Source organism: Thalassophryne amazonica, chromosome 9 (genome assembly GCF_902500255.1).
Source record: "Thalassophryne amazonica chromosome 9, fThaAma1.1, whole genome shotgun sequence".
NCBI lineage: Eukaryota > Metazoa > Chordata > Actinopteri > Batrachoidiformes > Batrachoididae > Thalassophryne > Thalassophryne amazonica.
The window spans coordinates 62037984-62060897 of NC_047111.1; the positions used below are offsets into that span (position 1 = coordinate 62037984).

Sequence of the window (22914 nt, forward strand, 5' to 3'; positions counted from 1 at the left end):
GATTTTCTGACACACATCCACCCCCCCACCAATAAAGCAGAACTGCACATTTCAGAGTGGCCTTTTCTTGTGGGGCACACCTTTGCAATAATCATGTGTCTAATCAGCATTTTGATAATCCATCCCACCTCACAGATGTGCATGGATTATCTCGGCAAAGGGGAAGTGCTCACTATACAGATCAAGACAGGTTTGTTTACAATATTTGAGAGAAACAGGTCTTTTGTGTATATAGAAAATGTTTTAGATCTTTGAGTTTAGCTCATGAAAAATGAGAGGGTTACATTTAAATTTTGTTCAGTGTAGTTACCAGTTTTGGACACTAGTAACCTCTTGTGTGACTTTATGGCAAACTTCATACAGTGCCTGCGAATGTCTTTAACCAAAATCAAAACAACTGGAGAATGCTTAAGTTGAGCTTACCTGCGTGCTTTGCCATAGTTGTTGGAGTCACTGGCCTGTTCCCTGTAGCGTGCTATATCTCCCTGACAAATCATACAGCGCTGAGCACTGATCAGTGCATACTTTACCTGAGAAACATTATAAACATTGGATTTTTCAGACTTACTTTTCTGATACAAGTACACATCTTCATAAGTAAATTATCATAACATAGTGAATGCGTAAATATGATCAAACTGACCAGTGTAGGAATACACTGAAAACTGTGTAAGATTCTCATTCAATAAAGCAGAATTTTCCATTATTACGGAGAGTTCAGTTTACCAACACCTTTCAATTGATAAATTTAGAGATTAAATCTCTCTCATTCTCACTCACACACACACACACACACACACACACACACACACACACACACACACACACAACTGTACCGTTTTGCTTAATGGTCGAGTCCTAATAGCCATGCCATCCATGTAATCCTCTAGTTTAAAATGGTATACTGTCTGCAGCTTCTGAAGAAGTGCATCAAAGAACACAGCTCCCTGAAAAACACAGATGGTCATCTCATTGGACAACTGACCTTATAGCCAAAGAATAAAACCGTTTTTTTTAATAAATTCCACAATTATTAATCATAAATGTTTTGCATGGAAGCAAAAAATGTTGGTGTCCTCATACACCAAATTCAATATTTGTCCAATAGTGATGAATTCCACATTGTGTATCATCATTCTGAACCAGAAAAAGGGGTATATCTTATACATTATATTCCAATTCTAAGGTGGAAGTATGCCAGTATACAAAGGTATATCTAAATATCTAAAAAGGAAGCGTAAAATAGGAGAGTACAAAAGAGTAGAGTAGAGCCACTTCGGTGCCTGGTCTTGAGAACCAGGGATGGTAGGTTAAAAAGCTTTTTTATCCCATGGGAAGTCTCCCTACCCACCCAAGCAGCTCAAGAAAAAGGTATATATAATGTAATAAATAATAAGACATAAGAAGGATAAGACATCACAGGAGAAGATTTTAGTATAGGTAATTAGTATGTAGACTTGTAGTAAAATGAAATATAGTTTGTAGGCTAAGCTGTATGAGAGAGATGGGGGGGGGGGGGGGGGGGAGCCTCATTCAGCTCTTGTTCAAACAAGACAAGTATAAAGTGAAAGACAGCCAGCACTTTTTTATTTCCCAAAAAGAGGTAGAAAAATCTTTTTGTGCCCTCAAACCTAAAAGTCAGGGCCCTGATAATGTTTACAGTCGCCTCTTAAAAAATTGTGCTAAAGAGCTGAGTCCTATTTTCCAATTTATCTTTAATACGTCTCTGGAAATGCAAACTGTACCAAAAGTGTGGAAAGATGCTGTTGTTGTCCCTGCCACCAAAAATTGTACTCCAAAAGTTCTAAATGACTTTAGTCCTATAGCTTTGACATCCATTGTCATGAAAACCTTTGAGAAACTGGTGAGAACTGAAATTATTAATCAAGTAGGTGCCAACTTGGATCCAATGCAATTTGCCTATAGGGGTCGAGGATGCCACAGTCACTTTAATGAACTTACTTTTCAGACACCTTGAAGGGAAAGGTGCACAAAGCAGACTTTTATTCATTGACTTTTCTTCTGCTTTTAACACAATTCAGTCCCACATTTTAGCCTCAAGACTTTTAGAACATTTTAATCTAAGTTGCAATCTTGTGGGCTGGATTCTGAGCTTCCTCACTAATCAATCAATTCAATCAATTTTTTTTTATATAGCGCCAAATCACAACAAACAGTTGCCCCAAGGCGCTTTATATTGTAAGGCAAGGCCATACAATAATGATGTAAAACCCCAACGGTCAAAACGACCCCCTGTGAGCAAGCACTTGGCTACAGTGGGAAGGAAAAACTCCCTTTTAACAGGAAGAAACCTCCAGCAGAACCAGGCTCAGGGAGGGGCAGTCTTCTGCTGGGACTGGTTGGGGCTGAGGGAGAGAACCAGGAAAAAGATATGCTGTGGAGGGGAGCAGAGATCGATCACTAATGATTAAATGCAGAGTGGTGCATACAGAGCAAAAAGAGAAAGAAACAGTGCATCATGGGAACCCCCCAGCAGTCTACGTCTATAGCAGCATAACTAAGGGATGGTTCAGGGTCACCTGATCCAGCCCTAACTATAAGCTTTAGCAAAAAGGAAAGTTTTAAGCCTAATCTTAAAAGTAGAGAGGGTGTCTGTCTCCCTGATCTGAATTGGGAGCTGGTTCCACAGGAGAGGAGCCTGAAAGCTGAAGGCTCTAACAGGACACAAAAAGTTAGAGTAAATGGGGTCTTGTCTGATCAGACCCAGTCCTCCACCGGGTCACCACAAGGTAGTGCTATCTCTCCACTTTTGTACATTTTATACACTGATCTCTGCAGAAGTTGGAGGGATGGGAGGACTATTCTTAAGTATGCAGATGACACTGTTATTGTCAGCCAGCTACAGGACAAGGTTGGCCACGGTCCTGTTGTAGATGATTTCTTGGACTGGTGTGAGAAGTATTTTCTACAGATGAATGTATTGAAGACTAAAGATATGGTCACTGACTTTAGGAAGGGTGCCCACAAACATGGAGCAACTCTCCTAAAAGGTCAGGCTGTAGTAACTGTGAGCACCTATAAATATCTGGGTACTGTCATTGATGACAAACTCACCTTTGAGTCTAATTGTGAAGTGGTGTGTAAAAGAGGATACCAGAGCTTGTTCTATCTTAGAAAACTGGCATCCTTTCACACTGACAAATCACTGTTAACTATGTTTTATCATTGTTATATTGAATCTGTTTTATCTTTCTGTCTGGTGTCATGGTTTGGAAATTTGTCAGTTAAAAACAAAAACAGTCTGAATCAGATTGTAAAATGGGTGAGCAAAATCATTGGAGGAGAGTCTCAGTTGTATCCAGCCCCTCTGTACATGAGGCAGGTCCAGAGATTCTGAGGCTTTTCTAAAGGACGCCTCACATCCTCTTTTTGATCAGTTTGAAGTGCTCCCTTCAGGACGGAGGTATAAAGCTCCTTCCAGCAGAACTAAGCGCTACAAGAGCACTTTTATTCCTGCTGCTATTAGTGCTCTTAACAGATGACTTTGAATGTATATTTAATTAATTTATTTGCTACTTTGCATTGAGATGGCAGGTACATTGTGACTTTCTTCTGGGTGCCATGCTATTGGCCTGTACTTGCACTGCTCATTGTATTTTTTATTATATTTATTGTATTTTTTTTAATCGGTATTTATGTGTTTATGTGATTGATATGAATGTAGTGACTCACTGCCAAACCAAATTTACCTTTTGGTACAAATAAAGTAACCTTGAACCTTGAAGACAATTAGTGGTTATATTGTTTTGTTTTGTTTTTAAGTAATGCTAGCCCACTCAAACATGTTGGAAAAAAATTGGCATGACAGAAAAACTCTGCCTACTTTACTGGATTAAAGAAAAAGAGAAATAGGGCAAATGTTATATGCTCATGAAATATTAATGTGTTTTTATCCTTTTCAACATTATTTATTTTATTATCTTAGACTTTGACAAACATTTTAAAAAGAACTTTGGTATTACAATTATTACAACATAAATGGAATTTTTTGGTTTATTATTCTTGCTTTCAATGCATCTAAAACCACTCAAAATGGGTTAAAACAGGGCTTGCCAATAACATTTTAGAGGTATAAAACCCTATGGCTTCAGGGGACCTTTCACCCTTGACCCTCGCCGGGGGTCCCTGCACCCCCAGCCGTGAGCCGCGATCACGTAATTTGCCCGGCACTAACATGGCTCCAGCTAAAACCCTGGTTGAGTTCTTCTAAAACCTGTTGAGGTCTAAGGTTAGAAAAACATTCTGGACTCACGACATTCCAAATCATTATAGAAACTTTGCATAATTTATTACCACCCTTGAAAAATGTCAGCTACCTATTTTCTTAACACTACTCAATCTAGCAATCTGTTTTGTAAATCCCTGCACCGATCACCACTGGTCATACATCTCTCACCTCATCAAGCAGTGTGAGTAACATGTTCCTCATAGAAGCCATGTTATCGCTGGCAGAATCTTTGAGGAGCTGGCGGAATCGTTCGATGACTTGGTAAAAGACATTCTTCCACAAGGCCTGGTCCACGCTCTGAGTGTCTGAGAACTCTATGTCTGTCAGGATGGCTTGCTCATATAGCACCAAAAGTTCAGCTCTGAAACACGAGACCATAAAACAACAGAACACAAATATGACAACTGGTTAGTTACTAAAGACCATTTTCACACAGATAGCAATAATGAGCTGTTTTCATGATCAAATTAATCTAAAAGAAATAAATAAGTAAATAAAATTAAAACTGAATAAAATTTTCTGATGTAAACAATAAAATCCACAGTTTCTGTCAGTGAGTTTCTCCTTTGGCTCCCATGCCTATCTCGGCTTTCAGTGTTTACCAGTCGAGTGAGTATAACAGAAATTGTGGAGAGCTGGACATGTCCCAACTTGTCCTTTAACACTCCGAAACGGAGGTGTTCCTTTGTCTCGCTTCATCAGCGACTCGGTCGTGACGCGCGAAGCCTCCGCGCGGCTTTCCATGACAAAATCTCTTGTTAAAAGTGAAATCTGCCGGAAAATCTCTGATGTCCAGCTCTTGTAATAACCAGATAAATTGCACACGACGGTCCCGGAGCCACACAGCCATCCGTTTAGAAATGATGTGGTGGTTTCTGCCTCTCGATGGCGGCTCGGAGCACGGTGCGTTGTGCGCCATTGTGGGCCGTCCTTAAAGCTGTAGTAACACTCCTTATTCTCTGTGAAGCCCGTAAAATTTTCACCGAAAGCCAGATAAACTTTTCGAATGGTTTCCAGCTGCCTGTCTCTAACAGTTTCTGAAAAAATTCTGATGGAAAAAAAGCCCAAATCATTACGCCATTTCCTCGCAATGAAACAACGATGAGAAGGGTGGACCAGTGCTCACTCAAAGCCTGCTCACAGGCGAATGACGCAACTGACAGGCGTGGCAAAATTCACGCATGCGCACGAAGGTTCAAGCTTGGCTGACGTAAAAACATATGAATCAAATCCATATATTTTTGCATAAAATAAAAAGATTGGCTACTTTTCTCACAGACCTCGTATAAAGTATGTACTTGATGCAAAATAGGGCAAGTTGTCAGGTATATCTGTGTGGCCTTAAACACACACACACACACACACACACACACACACACATCATTGTATGTTGTGTTTACACATACACATCCAGGGATATAGTGCATAAAAGTAGGTCATCTGCTTTACCATCGCGTGTGCAATTTTTAAATAAATAAATATGCTACCCCCACATTTCTCACTCTCACCCCATGAATGTACACTCATAGTAACACAAATAATAATAAATGTTTTCTGAGCATATTGCAAGGACGAATAAAGGCAAAAATAACAACTATACACAGTTCCACAAGTATCTGTGTTAAAGTACTGTGGAACCATATCAAAAGACTGAGGTACAAAGAGCCGCAGATTGATATTTGCATAGAAAGATCAATCTGTTGAGGAATGCAATAATTATTATATTATTATTACGGATGCTGTGTCCATGTAAGTCATTCTGAGTATCTAATAACTGCTCCAAGCTTTACTCACACCTCAGCAGCTATTAATCAAGTGTATAATGGATGAATAATAAAATGGAATTGAATAACGTGTCAAACCAGCATCATGAATTTTTTGGAGATAGAGATATGGTTCCAAACATTTAAAATTTCAGCAGAAATTAAAGGGTACGACCTCCCCTTTCATCCACACACCCAGCTGACCCTCTCTGATGACCAGAAGTTGCTTGAACAAGGACAAACACAAAGTATAATGCTAACTCAAACAAAGAACCTAAGGACATGATAAGCTTCATCCTATCTTAGTTTTTCCTGATATTTGGGTGAAGAAGACTGAATTTAATTTCTTGTCAAAAATCTGTTCAGCTGATACATTCTGAATAAACTTTGTAAACCTGAGTTACAATGGCCTTGCTAGCACTGAAGCAGTCTCAATTTTTTATTGTTCCATCATGATTCAAGTCCATTACATTTTTTTTTTATGCTTTTTGCTACTCAGTTCAGTATTTTCTTCTCCACATTGTGATTCCACTGTGTTAACTGAAATACTGACTTCAGTACAATTTATATAGAGCACAAACTCAAAACATGTCACCCAGAGGTGCTATACAAGAAAGGTTTAAACCTTAACCATCCCATTAGGTAAGGAAAAAGTCCAACTGCTTTGGTGATTCTTAGAAAACAAAACAAAAACCACAACGTAAGATTGACAGAACAAGCAGCTAAACAAGATATTCAATTTGGTTGCCCTTCTCTCTGCCAAACTAGTTGCTTGCATGTATATACACATCAGTGGTAGTAAATAATTTGTGATGAAATGCCTAAATTGCAGCAGGTCAAGCTCTATATTGAAGACCAACGTAATTGACAAAAAGACAATATGTCCAATAATCTAACCTTGAAGATTTTGGACTAGAGCTTTAAAAAGCTTACAATTTTTGCCACCACTACAGCTACTGGCACAATTACCAACATCATCTGCAAAGTCAAAAATAAATAAATAAATAAATAAATAAATAAAAACCCCACAAATCCCATTAAAAATAACTTTGTCACTGACACCTTTCACTACAATTATTTTTTCTTTCAGCTGAGCCTTCATCATCGCCTCCTCACCAGCTCACCTGAGTTGGGCCATGCGATCCAGTCCGTCAGCACTCAGGTGGTCCCTGGAGAGCAGGTTGCTGAGCTGGTGTTCCTGTGTATCTGCGGCCCTCAGGAGCCTCCCAAGCTCTCCTCTCGCGTGCTGTTCCACTTCTTCAAAAGTCAAAACACCTGTTGCTCCGGGATGGGAGTAACCTGTCCCCCTGTAACCATCAGAGAACTGTCCCACATTGGTACCAGAATACATTCCATTAGGATGACTCATTTGATAGGGTCCCATATGGTATGGGTATGGATAGCGCTGGTTACTAATGCTGTTGGGATTCTGTGTATTGCTGGTGGGCACAGGGTAAGAGTATGGATTATCAGAGTTTTGAAACTTGTAGTAGGTCATGGCAGCAGCCTGCTGCTGTTGGGATTGGAAATATTCACCCAGGGGTAGAGGAGGGCTTCCTGCAACCTCGTCATCAGTGTCCAGAAAATGAAGCTGTCCATATCCAGTCCCTGTGTGCAGATATGTAGGCTGTTGTAGATATGAATGCTGTGAGGACGGCGCGTTTGTAAGAGCAGGTTTCTGATCGGGGTTATTTGGATCCCAGAGTCGTCTGACACCCCCTCCCCGGCCGCCTCTGCCTCTGGAAGGTGTTCCTCCCCTTGATCGACCAAAAAGAAGCCTTTGCCCGAGCTCAGGTGAATCACAAATATCTGTGTGAGCCGGAAGTACCAGGATACCCCCACCTCTGCCACGAGGACTCAAGCCCTGCTTGCAGCGCTGTGCATCATCACACGATGAAGTACCTGACTGTCTTTCTGAAGACACTTTCAGTATTCCCCGACTTGCACTGCTGCATCCCTTTGGTCTTTTCCTTTCTCCTCTAAGTCGGTCTGTGCTCAGCTGCTGCTCACAGTCTCTCCTTCTCCTCCTTTTATCTTCTGCTATGTCACTCATCTCACTCCCATCAAGTGATTCAGTAGATGATTCTCCATTGGTTGACCAGTTGTGTGAATCACCTCTTCTTCCTCCTCTACTTTCAACTGTCTTCTCTTTGTCATTGTGTCTGGGATTTGAGCGCGGCCACTTGATGCTCTGCCCATCCACCCCTGGGCCAGGACCATCCAGGCTTGCAGCACTGCTGGCTGAACTACTGCTGTATGTTCGGTTCCTTGAACGCCGAATATCTGATTTGGAATAGCGCTTTGATGTTGGTGTTGTGATTTTAACATTGGATTTGTTCCTTCTTTCTACAAGCCCATCTACATTTCTATCCATTTTATTGCCTTTCTCATTCTCTTGGGATCGGTTGTTATTACTGTCCCCTTTTCCTCTACGATTCTCTCTTCCTGTGACTTGTTTCATTTCTTTTGTCTTCCCTGGTTTATTTTCTCGGCCTATGTCTGGTGGTCTTGTGCCTCTTCCCTTCTCAGTGGTCTTCTGATCATTCTTTGCTCCACTGCCCACTTCAGCTTCCCCCCGTCTTGAATCTAGATTCCGCTCTTTTTCCTTTTCCCCTCCTCTTATCCTGCGGTTTCCCCTTTCTCCTTTCTTCACTACTTTGTCTTCATCATCTTTTGTTCCTCCACCTTGGCTACTTTTATTCGTATTTGTTTCCCACTTCCTGCAGACAACCTCGTCATCATCTTGGCTAACACTGCTCACTTTAGCCTTCCCTTTCACACTGAGTTTATCCATTTTGCTTGTGAGTTTTTCCAAAGATGTTTGAGAGGGTAAAGGAGGCTTTTCCTCATGTGTGCTACCTTGCTTTTGGCTTGCATCACTCATTTTACTGAGTTTTCCATTATGAAATTTCCTTAAGTTATTTTTCCCTCCATTTTTCAGTAACATAGTATTTCCTTCATTTTCTCCTGTTCTACTCTGGGATACAGGCTCACTTTTCTGCAGGTGCTTCCTTGGTGGTGGTTTATCCTGTTGTTTGCTTGTTCCACAGTCCTTTCCCTGAGTGTTTCTTCTGCTTCCAGGCTGATAAAATTCTCTGTCAGGTTTCCGGGTTTTCTTTGTCTGCTTAGCACTCCCAACAAGTTCCTGAGGTTCTCTCTCATTTTCAACAAAGTCCTTTTCATGAAGCTCTTTAGTTTTAGCCTGAGCACTGCTGTTGTTCCTAGAATGTTGAGCGTTACTACCATCACCTCTCAGTCTAGCGTCATCACTTTGATTGGTACCCATCCCCCCAGACATGCACTCTTTCATGTCTGAAACTGTATCAGAGATAGCCATTTTTTCACTGGATTGTGGAGGATTATGCTCAGAGAGCAGGGCAATATTGTCATCACACAGTCCTGAACCACTGGTTTCTCCCTCCTCACTGTCACGGTGACGCCGTCCATGTCCAGCTGCTGGCTGATAGCGCTGTAAATCAGGGCGCTTTCCTTCACGTCTCCTATGCTGCTGATGTCCCTGATGCTCCTGTTGGTCCTCTGCTGAAAGAGAATTGTACAGAAGAAGAAAAATAAGAATAATCAAGATATATTTAGGCCATAAAGTCACACATGTAGACAGTAAAGCAAAGAAATAACATTTCCACTACATTGATGTATTATGCAGATTGTATTCTACAGTAATTGTAAATCATATTCATATATATGCCAAGGCTTCCACAGTAGGAACTCATCTGAACATCAGAAGCAATATGGGAATCAGTTTTGCAAAGACACCCTGTGAAACAAGAATAAGGATCAATAATATGACCTAAGGGCAATTGAGCTATTCCCTTTCTCAATGAAGCAATGGTGCTGGTGGTCAACATAAGAAAAATTTTTGACAAGTTAAAAAATTAGTGTTTACAACAAATTCCTATTTGATTTGTATTTGCTATTTATACAAACTACTAAAAAAATTATAGTGTCAAGAGCTGGCAAAGGAGACAGTCAGGAATGCGTGCACACTTTGGATGGGAAATGAGATTTAATCAACATCAATTCCACTATTACATCTGTTTATTGGTCTTCTTTACTGATTACCTTTTGATGCCTGATCTATTTTCTCTGTGAAAACATATGAGCCCAAGGCTGTGAAATGAAAATTGTGAAATCCGAAGAAAATTGGCAAGGGGTCTCGGCGGCACAGCCCCCCAGGGCCTGGGGTCTAGAATTAATTTTGTATCTAATGATACATTTTCAGCATTTCCTGGAAGAAAAATCTCAAAAGAAGCACATATTTAAATGATCCTAGATTCAACCTTTCATTTGAACTGTCAATGATAATGTTGAAATAACAGAATATGACATGGAAGTAGGACCTGGAATAATTTCCCTTTTATTTGTAAACCAAATTATGCATTAACTCAGAACAATTAAACTACATGAAATTCATAAAGACTGAAAAGACCGTTAAAGCATTTCAAAAACCACAGCTAAAGCTTGTAGAATATTTTGAAAATCATGGGAAAACATCAATAACATACCATACAGTAAAAAAGTCACTTATATTCTTGTGGAAATTCCTGTAAATCCATTCAAAGCCACAGTGTCTTTTTTCCAATGAAGGAAGTCTATATTAATAAAAGTCACATTTTCTTGTGTAAATTCCTGTGCATCCATTCAAAGATTCAAAGTCACAATGTCTTTTTTCAAATGAAACAAAGTCTAAAATTTCATTAAAAAAAGTCACATAATCTTGTCTGAAATCCTGTCTGAACAGCACAATTTTTCAGGGAGAGAAAAATTCTTACCATGTTTCCTGATGGCACAAGATGAAGTTCACTTTTCCAATTTCTTTAATCTTTCTGATGTGTTCATGAATTTAATTCAAGCCAGCGCCATTCCACGGATTCTTGAGTCCTTATTAAACTTTTCAAACTGTCTTTCTCGCCATCTTCCCTCCATCCGACGTCACTCTGTGACACAGACATGCTGCAAAATTCTGCTTTAGTACAACTGTCGTAACAGCCACGCTCTGAGTGAGGAATTTTTCTCAGTGGAGTACCGCGGATCCGAGGACACCGTTATACAGATCAGTGTCCTCGGACTTATAAAACTTGTACGATGTCGTAAAAAAGAACGCTTGCAATAGGCATTTTAAAAACTCAGTGACGATCATGATTACAGAGTCACCCCACCCCTTCCTCCCCATGATGAAATCCGCGTAATTCCTCAGATCTGCAGAGTTTTCACAGCCCTGTATGAGCGTATACAGGCTTTCAGGATCATTGCATCTGTTTACCTTGTTGCTAGATGCAGAATTTGGCATCATGACATCAGACCTGAAGCCAAACATGATTATTTGCATGAATTTTTGCAATGTGGAATATGCAGGCACTGGTAAGAGGAACTGATCATGTCTGAGGCAAACAATTCCAATGGACAGAAAAATTTACAATTAGTTCTCAACTGGAACGGCTGTCAATCCTATCCCTACTGTGTGTGTGGTAAATGATGCACATGCACATAGACACTTATCTTTAAAGCTATTGCATCATACATGTAAAAAAAAAAGTAGTTAATGTTAGAGAGCATTTAATACTTTTTTCCCCAAGTTTTCATTTGAAATATGCCTTTTCCATGATGAAACAGACAACTCCATTTTTTGGTTGACTACTTTTCTCACATTTAGTGTTCAGTTTTATTAACTTACACTTACTAAACATTTATACCAATTCAGCCTACATACTTTGATCACCTAGATACAGTTGTATGCAAACGTTTGGGCACCCCTAATAATTTTCATGATTTTCCTTTATAAATCATTGGTTGTCTGGATTAGAAATTTCAGTAAAATGTATCATAAAGCAGATGGACACACTGATATTTCAGAAGTGAAACGAAGTTTCTAGTATTTACAGAAAGTGTGCAATAATTATTTAAACAAAATTGGGCAGGTGCATAAATTTGGGAACCCTGCCATTTTTCTGATTTGAATACATTTAGTACTAACTATTGGAACACAAAATTGGTTTTGTAAGCTCATTGACCCTTGACCTCCTTACAGTGGTGAATCCAGATTGTTCAACATCACGGTTTAGGGGAAGGATACAAAAAGCTATCCCAGAGATTTCAACTGTGTTTCCACTGTGAGGAATAGGGATGGGTATTGATAAGGTTTTATTGATATCGATGCCATTATCGATTCTGCTTATCGATCCGATTCCTTATTGATTCCCTTATCGATACCTCGTGAACTTTGTACTAAAAGTAGGCTTTACAGGTTTTCTATGTATTTCCTTGAGTCTTAACATAAATAAATATGAAATTAGTCACTGTATCCTTGATCTCTGGACATAAATAAAAATAAACAAAACTGTGTTTCGCTTTGAAGTTATTAATTCAGACTGGATTCTATCGTTCTATCTTGACTTGTCAGAAAGCCGCGCAACGTTTGGAGCTGTGTGAACAGAACGGAGGATGATTCTCGTTTCAAACACCCGCCAAAACAACGGCCACTCTGAAGGACCGATAACAGAATCGTTAAGCACAAAGCTTATTGATGTCGGTGGATCGAATCATTTCTTAACGATACCCGAAAGGAACCGGTTCTCGATACCCATCCCTAGTGAGGAACACAGTGAGGCAATGGAAGACCGCAGGCACAGTACTAGTTAAGGCCCAAAATGTCAGGCCAAGAAAATCTCAGATAAGTTGAAAGGCCGGTGAGAACAGTCATAGTCAACCCACAGACCTGCTCCAAAGACCTACAACATGATCTTGCTGCAGATAGTGTCTCTGTTGTAGCGCATGGCCTCGCTTCGCCGTAATTAAATAAATACATTCATGCTTTCGCAACAAAAACCTGAGGTCTGAACTGAGGACAGAGACTGTTTTCACTCTCAACTGAGAAATTCCTGCATCCACCTGGAGATAAGCTTTGAACACCTTCCCCGATGGCCCAACACTGTGCTTCATATCACAACAGAAGTGTAACTCAAAGTTCTTCAAAGGAGCCCTTGCTTATCAGATAAATTTCGTGCACAATGAATTACATGACATTATAATTGCTTCATGTCAGAATCTGAAGTTCCCCAGGCCCGAAGAACCCACCTTTATGGCCTCACATCAAGGCCAGAACCTCTCCATACAGTGCAAGAGGATCTCTCCTGTGATAAGACATGGCCATAAACTTTGGGCCTTGACAGCCAGCTATTATCTCCAGGTCAGTATTCTTTTATTCATATATAAAAACTTTAATGTGTCTGTATTGATTAATCAAAATGCTTTGCATATAATCATTCTATTTTATTGACACGTGTTCCTTTTAACTGATGTGTGTTTAAGTGTGATCTTTCTGCATTATCAATATGTTGATGGTGAAGTATTCTGTTTATCCAAAGAATGTGTTTAAGTGACTATTAATAATGTGTATCCATTAGAGTGTCTTAATACAAATAGTATGCCAAAATAGTTAATGTGTTTAAATAGTTGAATCATTTTTGTCTGCCCTTCTGAGCACATGAAGATTTCTGTAAAGTTACACACCCTATATGGGCAGAGTTTAATGAAGTAAGTCCCCTTTAAATGTTAGAACAGAGTTTCTGCTCGCTCTCTTGGAGCACTCTGCAACTCTTGTCCTCTTTTCTTTTTGTTTAAAACGCTTAATTTTATTTTTGGGTCAACAAGGCCTCATGCTAAGCTAACCTAAAGCTACCACGTGGCTTCATTCATTCATTCATTCGTGCTATCCTTTGATAACTTTAACAAGTTTAAAGGTTCGTCAAGTCTTTTTTAATTTTTAAAATTAAAAAATTAAATTGAATTTTTAAGAGAACTTCCGAGCTGAACTTTTCAAAATAATAGGGAATTTACAGAAAAGCGACTTTTCTTTTTTTTGTATTTTCCAACCCTCTTAAAGTTTTCACCTTTTTTCTAAATTCACAAAGACTTTTAATCTGGCTTCAACAAACTTTTTAAAAGCTACCAGAAATCATTTTCAACAAACACCTTCCACCTCTGGGGTCCAGCAAGCTGACAACCTGACTGCAAGCAGCCATCCTGTCAGTAAAGCCAGCCGACAAGCCTTTGGGATCACCCGGGGAGACCACTGAGTTAACCCCTGACCCAAGTGAGCTCACTCTGCAAAGAGTCGACATCAACAACGGACAGACGGGTCGTCTGAACCACCTCTTCAATGGATCAGCTAAGTTACCCAGTTAAAGGTTCCAGAAAAAGGGTTTTGTTGTCAATGGATGCAAAGTGGCTTCTTTTTAAACATTCATGTTTGCTTAATAATTTTCTTAAAAAAATAATTGGCTTAAAATTTCATCACTAAATTCTAATCCGATTTATTTACTTAAAGTCTTTAAGCTTAATCTCTCTTTTCTTTCAACGTCTCATGAGTAAGCAAATTGTGTCCAGAAATGAACTTATTTAATCACTGTCCATAAAAATGCCAGTAAACTGTTAATTTCTTGTATAATTGTAAATGAAATGTAAATATTTCTGCTGTGGTCCATTTTGTGTTCAGAAGGAAACCCTTGGTCAATCGTATCATAGAATTCAGATTTTCAGACCAGAGACTGATTAATTAAATTGAGACTGATTGATTAATTTGAGACTGATAAATTAACGAATGTTTAAATTAAAGTACCTATGCTTTAAATAGGTGGTGCCCCTGAGGATTATAATAATTAAATAACAATTATTAAACCCTAAAATTGTTAATTATTTTGGTGACCCATTAAATGAGGTCTAGGCCAATCTAATTCAATTCGGGAGTTTAACAATACTTTCACTACATTTTGCAAAGAAGAATGATCCAAAATACCTTCAACCAGAATCCAGACTCATTGGAAGCTAGGGTTTAGAGGCTGTTATTTCTGCAAAAGGAGGATCTACTAAGTAATATTGATGTATTTTTTTATGTTGGGGTGTCCAAATTTATACACCTGCCTAATTTTGTTTAAAGAATTATTGCACAGTTTCTGTAAATCCTATAAACTTCATTTGACTTCTCAAATATCACTGTGTTTGTCTGCTATATGATACATTTAACTGAAATTGCTGATCCAAACAACCAATGAATTATAAAGGAAAATCATCATGGAAATCATACCTTTGTATACGTATCTAGGTTCAAACTCACTGGGCTTCAAGGAATTCCAGAATACATTAGTGTAGACAAGGTGTCCTCAAACTAGAGATTTTTACAGCTGCAGGAACATGTATTTATCCAGGTATTTGAATGATGCTGTGATAACTCCCACTACCTGATTGGCCTTGTTTGTTCCCATGCTACATATCCTGTAAACTTCAGGTGCCTTATTTATAAAACTCTGTGCAGAAGTACAACTAAAACTATGTACACACACAAAACTGGAAACATGCATGCATTCTTTTCACCAGTTATATAGTTGTGTCTACACCCAAATCTTTTATAAATTTCAATGGTTTTGGTGGTATACGTGCACACATGAGCCTTCTCTCCCCTCAACTTTTTCTGTGAATGGACGTAGCCACATCCCCAGAAACACATCGGCAGGAACAACCTGTCCCTGTCACTTCAAAACCAGACTCATTATGTCACCAGCATGGAAGAATGTGTAAATGGAAAAAAGAAAATTCCTTTTGATTCCTTTGCATCAGATCAGTATCAATTCTAACTGGTTATCTTCATTGGTGATGCCAGGGATGTGTAGAAATAGGCCAGTGCGTCTATTTGGTTCTGCATAATTGCATGTGACCGCATTTTCAGGAGTCGCATAGGGAGTTCCCTGTGATTCTGCCATTGGCTGTTGGAGGGACATACTGATCTATTTTTAGACTGAGAACATAGAAGAATTAACCAGCTCCCACCTTGTGTTTGAATTTTCGTCACAGGCAATCGGAGAGAGAAGTTACCAGATTTCTTGTTTTTGCTTTGTCAAAGTCACTTATATTGTACCAGAAGGAAGAATAGGGATTAAAAATCAATGTATAGGGAATAAAGAGTAAGCATTTCTTTTTATTTCTGATGAATTTCAGAAGGATTAGCCATTTCACAAAGATTCTGGTTGATCGCCAAAATCCAGTGACTGCCAGTGTTGAGAAGATATACCATTTAAAATGAAGGAGAATGAATGAGAGGTGGTAATCCATCATTCCTGAAAATTTCAAGGAGATATCTTGGATATTAAGGAAGTTATGAGGAAAAAATATGAAGGAACAATTCCAACTCAGTCACAAAGGCCCTATTGTTTCATCTATTCATTATGGCCATCAAAACAAGCTTGATTTCCAGCAGAAAAACGCCCATAACTTGCTTAATACATAAGATAATCACATGATTTTGGTATCATTTTAAAGGGTTTTTGTGTTCTTTCTGAATTCACAGTCAGAATATATATTAGTATGGGATAGAATTTTTATACACGTCCCTAATGCCTGTATCATGACCCAGGGTATCTCACAACTGTAGTCCAGCGTTTTTCTTGAAAACTCATTCTGTATATCGGCAAATATGGTTCATAATTTGATGTTGAGCTTACCAAAGATTTATAGTTTGTTAGATCTGTTTATAATCTTATGTTATTGACTGACTGATTGATTGATGTTTATTTAGAACATGTAAATAAAATAAACTCAAACAAAGTGCACGTGGGGGGAGTGATAAAGTAACAGAAACTGTCAAGAGTGAGAGGTATAGAACTTATTTATTTGATACATGTGCCAGCTTCCATAAAGACACGCTCTTTCAGCGAATGTGCGGATTGTTGCCTACGGTTACAGAACAAAGTATTATAAAAGCCGTTACACGCAGTATGTTAGGTTGTTTGCGGTTAGTTCGGACACTGAATCAGCTAGCTAGCTAACAACATTAGCTTCACTGAGCAACTCCGCTGAAGACTTTCAGACACTTAAAACCCCACTGTGCTTTTTTTAAACTTTTCTTGAATTCGTTCGACCCGACTGTCTTGACAGTTGTTCTTTACCTTCCTGGAGCTCACTGTTGACTGAGTTCGACACATCAGCTCGGAGTTCCGCAGCTGATATTCGCACTCTGTCCAATTCGTTCGCCATCTTTACTCCCACTCAGTTAAACCACAGACGAAAACAAACAAAACAAGTACGGCGGCTCAACGGGACCAAACATAAGGCGACACCGCGAGGTTTGCCATTCTCGGGCCAATTAATCGTGCCACACTGCTTAGAGTGATACTGTACTTTTTGGTGCCATCCTCGGCACATATATGTATGTATTTCGTCATTGTTAAATTATGTCATGTCTTCTTTTTCTGTCTCCTTTTTTCTTTTTCTGTAATTATTGTATGGCTTTTGCCTTGCAATATGAAGCGCCTTGGGGCAACTGTTGTGATTTGGCGCTATACAACCCCTGGCAAAAATTATGGAATCACCGGCCTCGGAGGATGTTCATTCAGTTGTTTAATTTTGTAGGAATAAAGCAGATCACAGACATGACACAAAACTAAAGTAATTTCAAATGGCAACTTTCTGGTTTTAAGAAACACTATAAGAAATCAGGAAAAAAAATTGTGGCAGTCAGTAACGGTTACTTTTTTAGACCAAGCAGAGGGAAAAAAAATATGGAATCACTCAATTCTGAGGAAAAAAAAATTATGGAATCATGAAAAACAAAAGAACGCTCCAACACATCACTAGTATTTTGTTGCACCACCTCTGGCTTTTATAACAGCTTGCAGTCTCTGAGGCATGGACTTAATGAATGACAAACAGTACTCTTCATCAAACTTTCTCTGATTGCTGTTGCCAGATCAGCTTTGCAGGTTGGAGCCTTGTCATGGACCATTTTCTTCAACTTCCACCAAAGATTTTCAATTGGATTAAGATCCGGACGATTTGCAGGCCATGACATTGACCCTATGTGTCTTTTTGCAAGGAATGTTTTCACAGTTTTTGCTCTATGGCAAGATGCATTATCATCTTGAGAAATGATTTCATCATCCCCAAACATCCTTTCAATTGATGGGATAAGAAAAGTGTCCAAAATATCAACGTAAACTTGTGCATTTATTGATGATGTAATGACAGCCATCTCCCCAGTGCCCTTACCTGACATGCAGCCCCATATCATCAATGACTGTGGAAATTTACATGTTCTCTTCAGGCAGTCATCTTTATAAATCTCATTGGAACGGCACCAAACAAAAGTTCCAGCATCATCACCTTGCCCAATGCAGATTTGAGATTCATCACTGAATATGACTTTCATCCAATCATCCACAGTCCACGATTGCTTTTCCTTAGCCCACTGTAACCTTGTTTTTTCTGTTTAGGTGTTAATGATGTCTTTCGTTTAGCTTTTCTGTATGTAAATCCCATTTCCTTTAGGCGGTTTCTTACAGTTCGGTCACAGACGTTGACTCCAGTTTCCTCCCATTCGTTCCTCATTTGTTTTGTTGTGCATTTTCGATTTTTGAGACATATTACTTTAAGTTTTCTGTCTTGACGCTTTGATGTCTTCCTTGGTCTACCAGTATGTTTGCCTTTAACAACCTTCCCATGTTGTTTGTATTTGGTCCAGAGTTTAGACACAGCTGACTGTGAACAACCAACATCTTTTGCAACATTGCGTGATGATTTATCCTCTTTTAAGAGTTTGATAATCCTCTCCTTTGTTTCAATTGACATCTCTCATGTTGGAGCCATGATTCATGTCAGTCCACTTGGTGCAACAGCTCTCCAAGGTGTGATCACTCCTTTTTAGATGCAGACTAACAAGCAGATCTGATTTGATGCAGGTGTTAGTTTTGGGGATGAAAATTTACAGGGTGATTCCATAATTTATTCCTCAGAATTGAGTGAGTCCATATTTTTTCCCTCTGCTTGGTCTAAAAAAGTAACCGTTACTGACTGCCACAATTTTTTTTCCTGATTTCTTATAGTGTTTCTTAAAACCAGAAAGTTGCCATTTGAAATGACTTTAGTTTTGTGTCATGTCTGTGATCTGCTTTTTTTCTACAAAATTAAACAACTGAATGAACATCCTCCGAGGCCGGTGATTCCATAATTTTTGCCAGGGGTTGTATAAATAAAATTGATTTGATTTGATTTGATTTGATTCTTCTTCTTCTGCTTCTGATTTGATTTGATTCTTCTTCTTCTGCTTCTTTCAGCTGCACCTGTTAGTGGTCGCCACAGCAGATCAATCGTTTCCATCTCACCCTGTCCTTTGTATCTTCCTCTGTCACACCAACCACCTGCATGTTCTCAGCACATCCTTAAACCTCTTTTTTTCCCCCTTCTCCTCCTGCCTGGTGGCTCCATCCTCAGCATCCTTCTCCCTATATACCCTGGGTCCCTCCTCTGCACATGTCCAAACCATCTCAATCTCTCCTCTCTGACTTTTATTGGGGTTTTGTGCATGGGTTATTTGTCTCAGTCATTTCAAATTGGTGTTAAAGTTTGGTTTCACTTCAAAGTTGATGTTAAAGGTCTATAGAACAATTCTGGTCCGAGTGTCAAACACACATATAAGAAATGGCCTCTAGGGGGCGCCACAAAATATTAAAACTGCTATAACGTTTGATTGTATTATCCTATTTTAACATATGAGGTATGTATGGATTCAGAATTAAACGGAGAAACTGGTATGTCAAGTAATTGCTGACCAGATTAAAAATAAATAAACTTTAAGCCCAGTATATTAAATGGATACAAGCAAAATTATACTTTTTTAAAGATAAAGTCTGAAAACGTCCTCACTGTTGCTATGAAATGTTACTTTTTACTGCTATTTTATGAAGTTAAGACTGTGTAATGAATAAACAAATGAAAAACTTGTCACTCAGATTAAAAAATGGCCTCTATGCCCTAGGGGGTGCCACAAAATATGCTAATAGCCATCATTTTTGTTCGTGTGGATTTAGGATCAGAAATACCAAACTATTTCAGCCCATTCAATCAATCCATCCATCAAACATTTCATGCACAATAAATTTTCAAAAAATAAAAAACAAAAACCTTTATATCAGGAAGGGTGGGATTTAGTAAGTTTTCGTCTTCCCACTCCCTTTCTAGCTAAATGATAAACTTATTGCATATGTACTGGATATATGTATTATTTTTCCTTTTGTATTAACCTGCTTGAAATGAATAAATAAACAGAAACAGAAACAGGAAGAAAGTAAATCAATAACGATAAAAAGAGAAACAATAGTTTGTCCAGCATTCAAAATAACAAGCATAGGGCCAAAGAGCCACACCCGTCGCTATGGGCGGGCCCTAGGGGGCAGTGCCCGCCCACTGATATGCTTGGGCCCGCCCACCCAAGCCAGATCATAGTCACAGATCTCAAATAAATAAATAGATAAATAAAATCCTAATTTCATTTTATTGTACTTGCTTTGGGTTAAAACGGCCAGTGTTGCATAATCACTAAGACATTAAATATATTAAAACCGTGTGAGTTTGTTGGAAAGTTTGTCTACGTATGTAATCACGTCAGTGTTGCCCAGCAACAATCAGTTACCGCGTTTATGGGGGGGAATGAATTGTGAGTTTTTGCCAGCAGACTGCAACTAGTTTTTGTGCTTTCCTAAATATGGATATACGTAACTGGTTTAAAACCCCGACATCGGTAACTTCGGATAAACCAACACATGATGTCGTTGGCAAAGAAAACCCTGGACCCATTTCTACCTCCGTGGATCCTGTACTGACACAGGGTGGACGAAAGAGAGGACAGCGTTGGCACTCTACTCAAAGTAGGTCCAAATTTTTATTGTGTGTGTGTGTGTCAGAGGCAATTGCTCTAAGACTGCAAGGGAAGCTCAGCTTCCCCTAAAATGTCAAAAGAATAAGTGATCAAATATATACTGTTGTGTGTACGTCATTTACTAAATATGCGCTACAACGCGCTCAACTTTTGTTCAGAATCAGCTTCTTATCACTGGTAACGATGCGGCTTTCCTCTCACTCATTCCCGCAGCTTCACAGTGCTTTAAACAGTGTGGACTCTCAGAGTTCAATAGCGAAACAAAGAGTGCAGTGAAACGAGACGAGTCATTGGATAAATGCTGGGCTTTGTCCCGCCCATCGGACGCTCGGCGTGTCTGGGGGTCTGTGGGGGCAGTGGGCTGGCCTCGGCCGGCCCGGACGCTCAGCTTCTGCATGATGATTGGATGATCTGTCTGAGGCTGAATCCCTTTTTGATTGACAGCGAAATGAGCGAATCAGCGATCTTTTGGTGTAAACATCCGTGGGAGCATTTTTTAATTTTCATTCTGTTCTGAGTTGAACCGGAGACATTCCTAATCATCTTAGCGGGATTTTCTTTGTTAAAAATGACTAGCAACAAATCGAGCTTCTGTTTCTGGTGGTTTTTTTTGTAGCTGCTTGTGTTTGGAGACTGACTTCTATCACAGTTTCTGTCCCTACCGAGCAGCGGGTGCTGCTGAGCTCCTCCACCGTCACAAAGCACTCACAGGCGGACACACTTCACACTAGCCTCGCGCCAGCCCCAGCTAGCGAGCTAGCTAGGTAGCAAGCTACACATAATGGCAGACAATTTCAATGTTGTGGACCGGATTTTGGCGAAGCCATTTTATAGTCTTCCTTACGAAGAAAAACTTGGAGTTAAACAGCAGGGCAGATCAACTCCTCAGATTAATTTGGTGCAAAAAGTGGGGAAAAGTAACAGGTCTTTTCAGCTGTCCTGGTATGACAAAGTGAGCTGGTTGACTGGAAGTGCTGTAACAAATAAAATGGACTGTTTCTTGAAAAGGAACGGAGGGTAGAATTTACGTATAAATAAACCGACACATTTTATGATGTAGGCCGAAATTGAACTTCCCCTCCTTGAAAGACCAGCATCCACCACTGGTGTGTGTGAGATGGCAATTGGTACTATTGCTACTGCTACCCCTCTTGGTTGCTTTGAAATGCACCCGCCGTGGTGTTTTTTTTTTTTGTTTGTTTAGTTTGAGATGCTGGTTGTCATCTAATACGTCATGTGCACACTCAGTTGGTGGTGGTGATGGCGGTGTGTCTGTGTGTTGGCAATTGGTAGCTACCGCTCTGTTGGTTGCTTTGAAATGCACCCGCCGTGTTGTTTTTTTGTTTGTTTATTTCGAGATGCTGCGTGTGATCTAATACGTTACTTGTACTTGTGTGTGTGCGCGCGCGCGTGTGTGTGAGTGAGTGAGAGAGAGAGAGCGCTGGTCCGGTCATGGTTAATGTGATGATTATTGTGAGGGATTAGGGCTGCGTAGTAAAAATAAGCAAAAGTAAGCTATTAATAGTGGTGCCCACCTGGTGGATTTCATAAGCCCCCCTTAAGTCTGAGATCTGGTGACGGGACTAAGAGCTAACATTTATTTTGAGAACTTCACTGACTTAGTACACTATTAACTATGGTTTACTTCCTTGGTTTATTCCATGTCAGTCATAGAAATTGCTTTCGTCTGGCTGTTTCTAACGTGCACTTGCTCAGATGTGTGCACTTTAACTTTGCCATGCATTTACGCAGGTTGACTTATAAGTACTAGTACAAGCACACTTCACATCTAGTTGGAATACGTCCTTGGCAAGTGGTAGCGTAGTCCAAACAGGAAGAAGTTTGCCGTCCTCTTCTTTCCACCCATGGTCAGTGGGGTTGTTGACAGGCATCATTGACCTGAATGAACGAATGGATTAATGAATTAATTCATGAATAAATGAATGCATGATTTTGTTTGTGATAATATAGTACAATACTCATATCCATACAGGTGTACATACATGTGGGCTGTTGTCCAGATGCTTGCTTGGAAGACACTCTTGAGATGTTGATCCAAAGCATCCATTGTTGGGGGGATTCTTTCAGCAACCCTCGTCTTCTGTGAGAATAGCCTCATTCGAAGAAGATCAACACCATTTTCCTCATTTGATTCACTGGAGTACAGCCTACAGACAAAGTTT

The 22914-nt window shown here is 39.5% G+C and overlaps 1 protein-coding gene across 2 annotated transcripts; it reads right to left on the reverse strand.

Moving 5' to 3' along the window:
* Positions 1-419: 419 nt before the first annotated feature.
* On the reverse strand, positions 420-17098 carry LOC117517254 (telomerase-binding protein EST1A-like). Of its 2 annotated transcripts, none has more exons than XM_034178201.1 (5): positions 16968-17098; positions 7137-9549; positions 4418-4610; positions 837-947; positions 420-530 (listed from the first exon to the last, which is right to left on the reverse strand). In XM_034178201.1, exons 1-5 carry the CDS (start codon positions 17053-17055, stop codon positions 420-422), a joined length of 2916 nt encoding a protein of 971 aa, XP_034034092.1. In that variant the 5' UTR covers positions 17056-17098. The 2 variants fall into 2 exon arrangements, with proteins under 2 accessions (XP_034034092.1, XP_034034091.1); XM_034178200.1 differs by having other exon boundaries at positions 7137-9552.
* Positions 17099-22914: the final 5816 nt, after the last annotated feature.

What these genes read in the sequence shown, in the direction of transcription:
- LOC117517254 (XM_034178200.1), bottom strand. Translation starts at nt 17,055, where the DNA reads ATGGCGAACGAATTGGACAGAGTGCGAATATCAGCTGCGGAACTCCGA. An exon ending in GATCGCATGGCCCAACTCAG is followed by an intron (nt 4,611 to 7,136) that starts GTGAGCTGGTGA and finishes CTCGTGTTTCAG; the next exon opens with AGCTGAACTTTTGGTGCTAT. An exon ending in CTCGACCATTAAGCAAAACG is followed by an intron (nt 531 to 836) that starts GTACAGTTGTGT and finishes AATGTTTCTCAG; the next exon opens with GTAAAGTATGCACTGATCAG.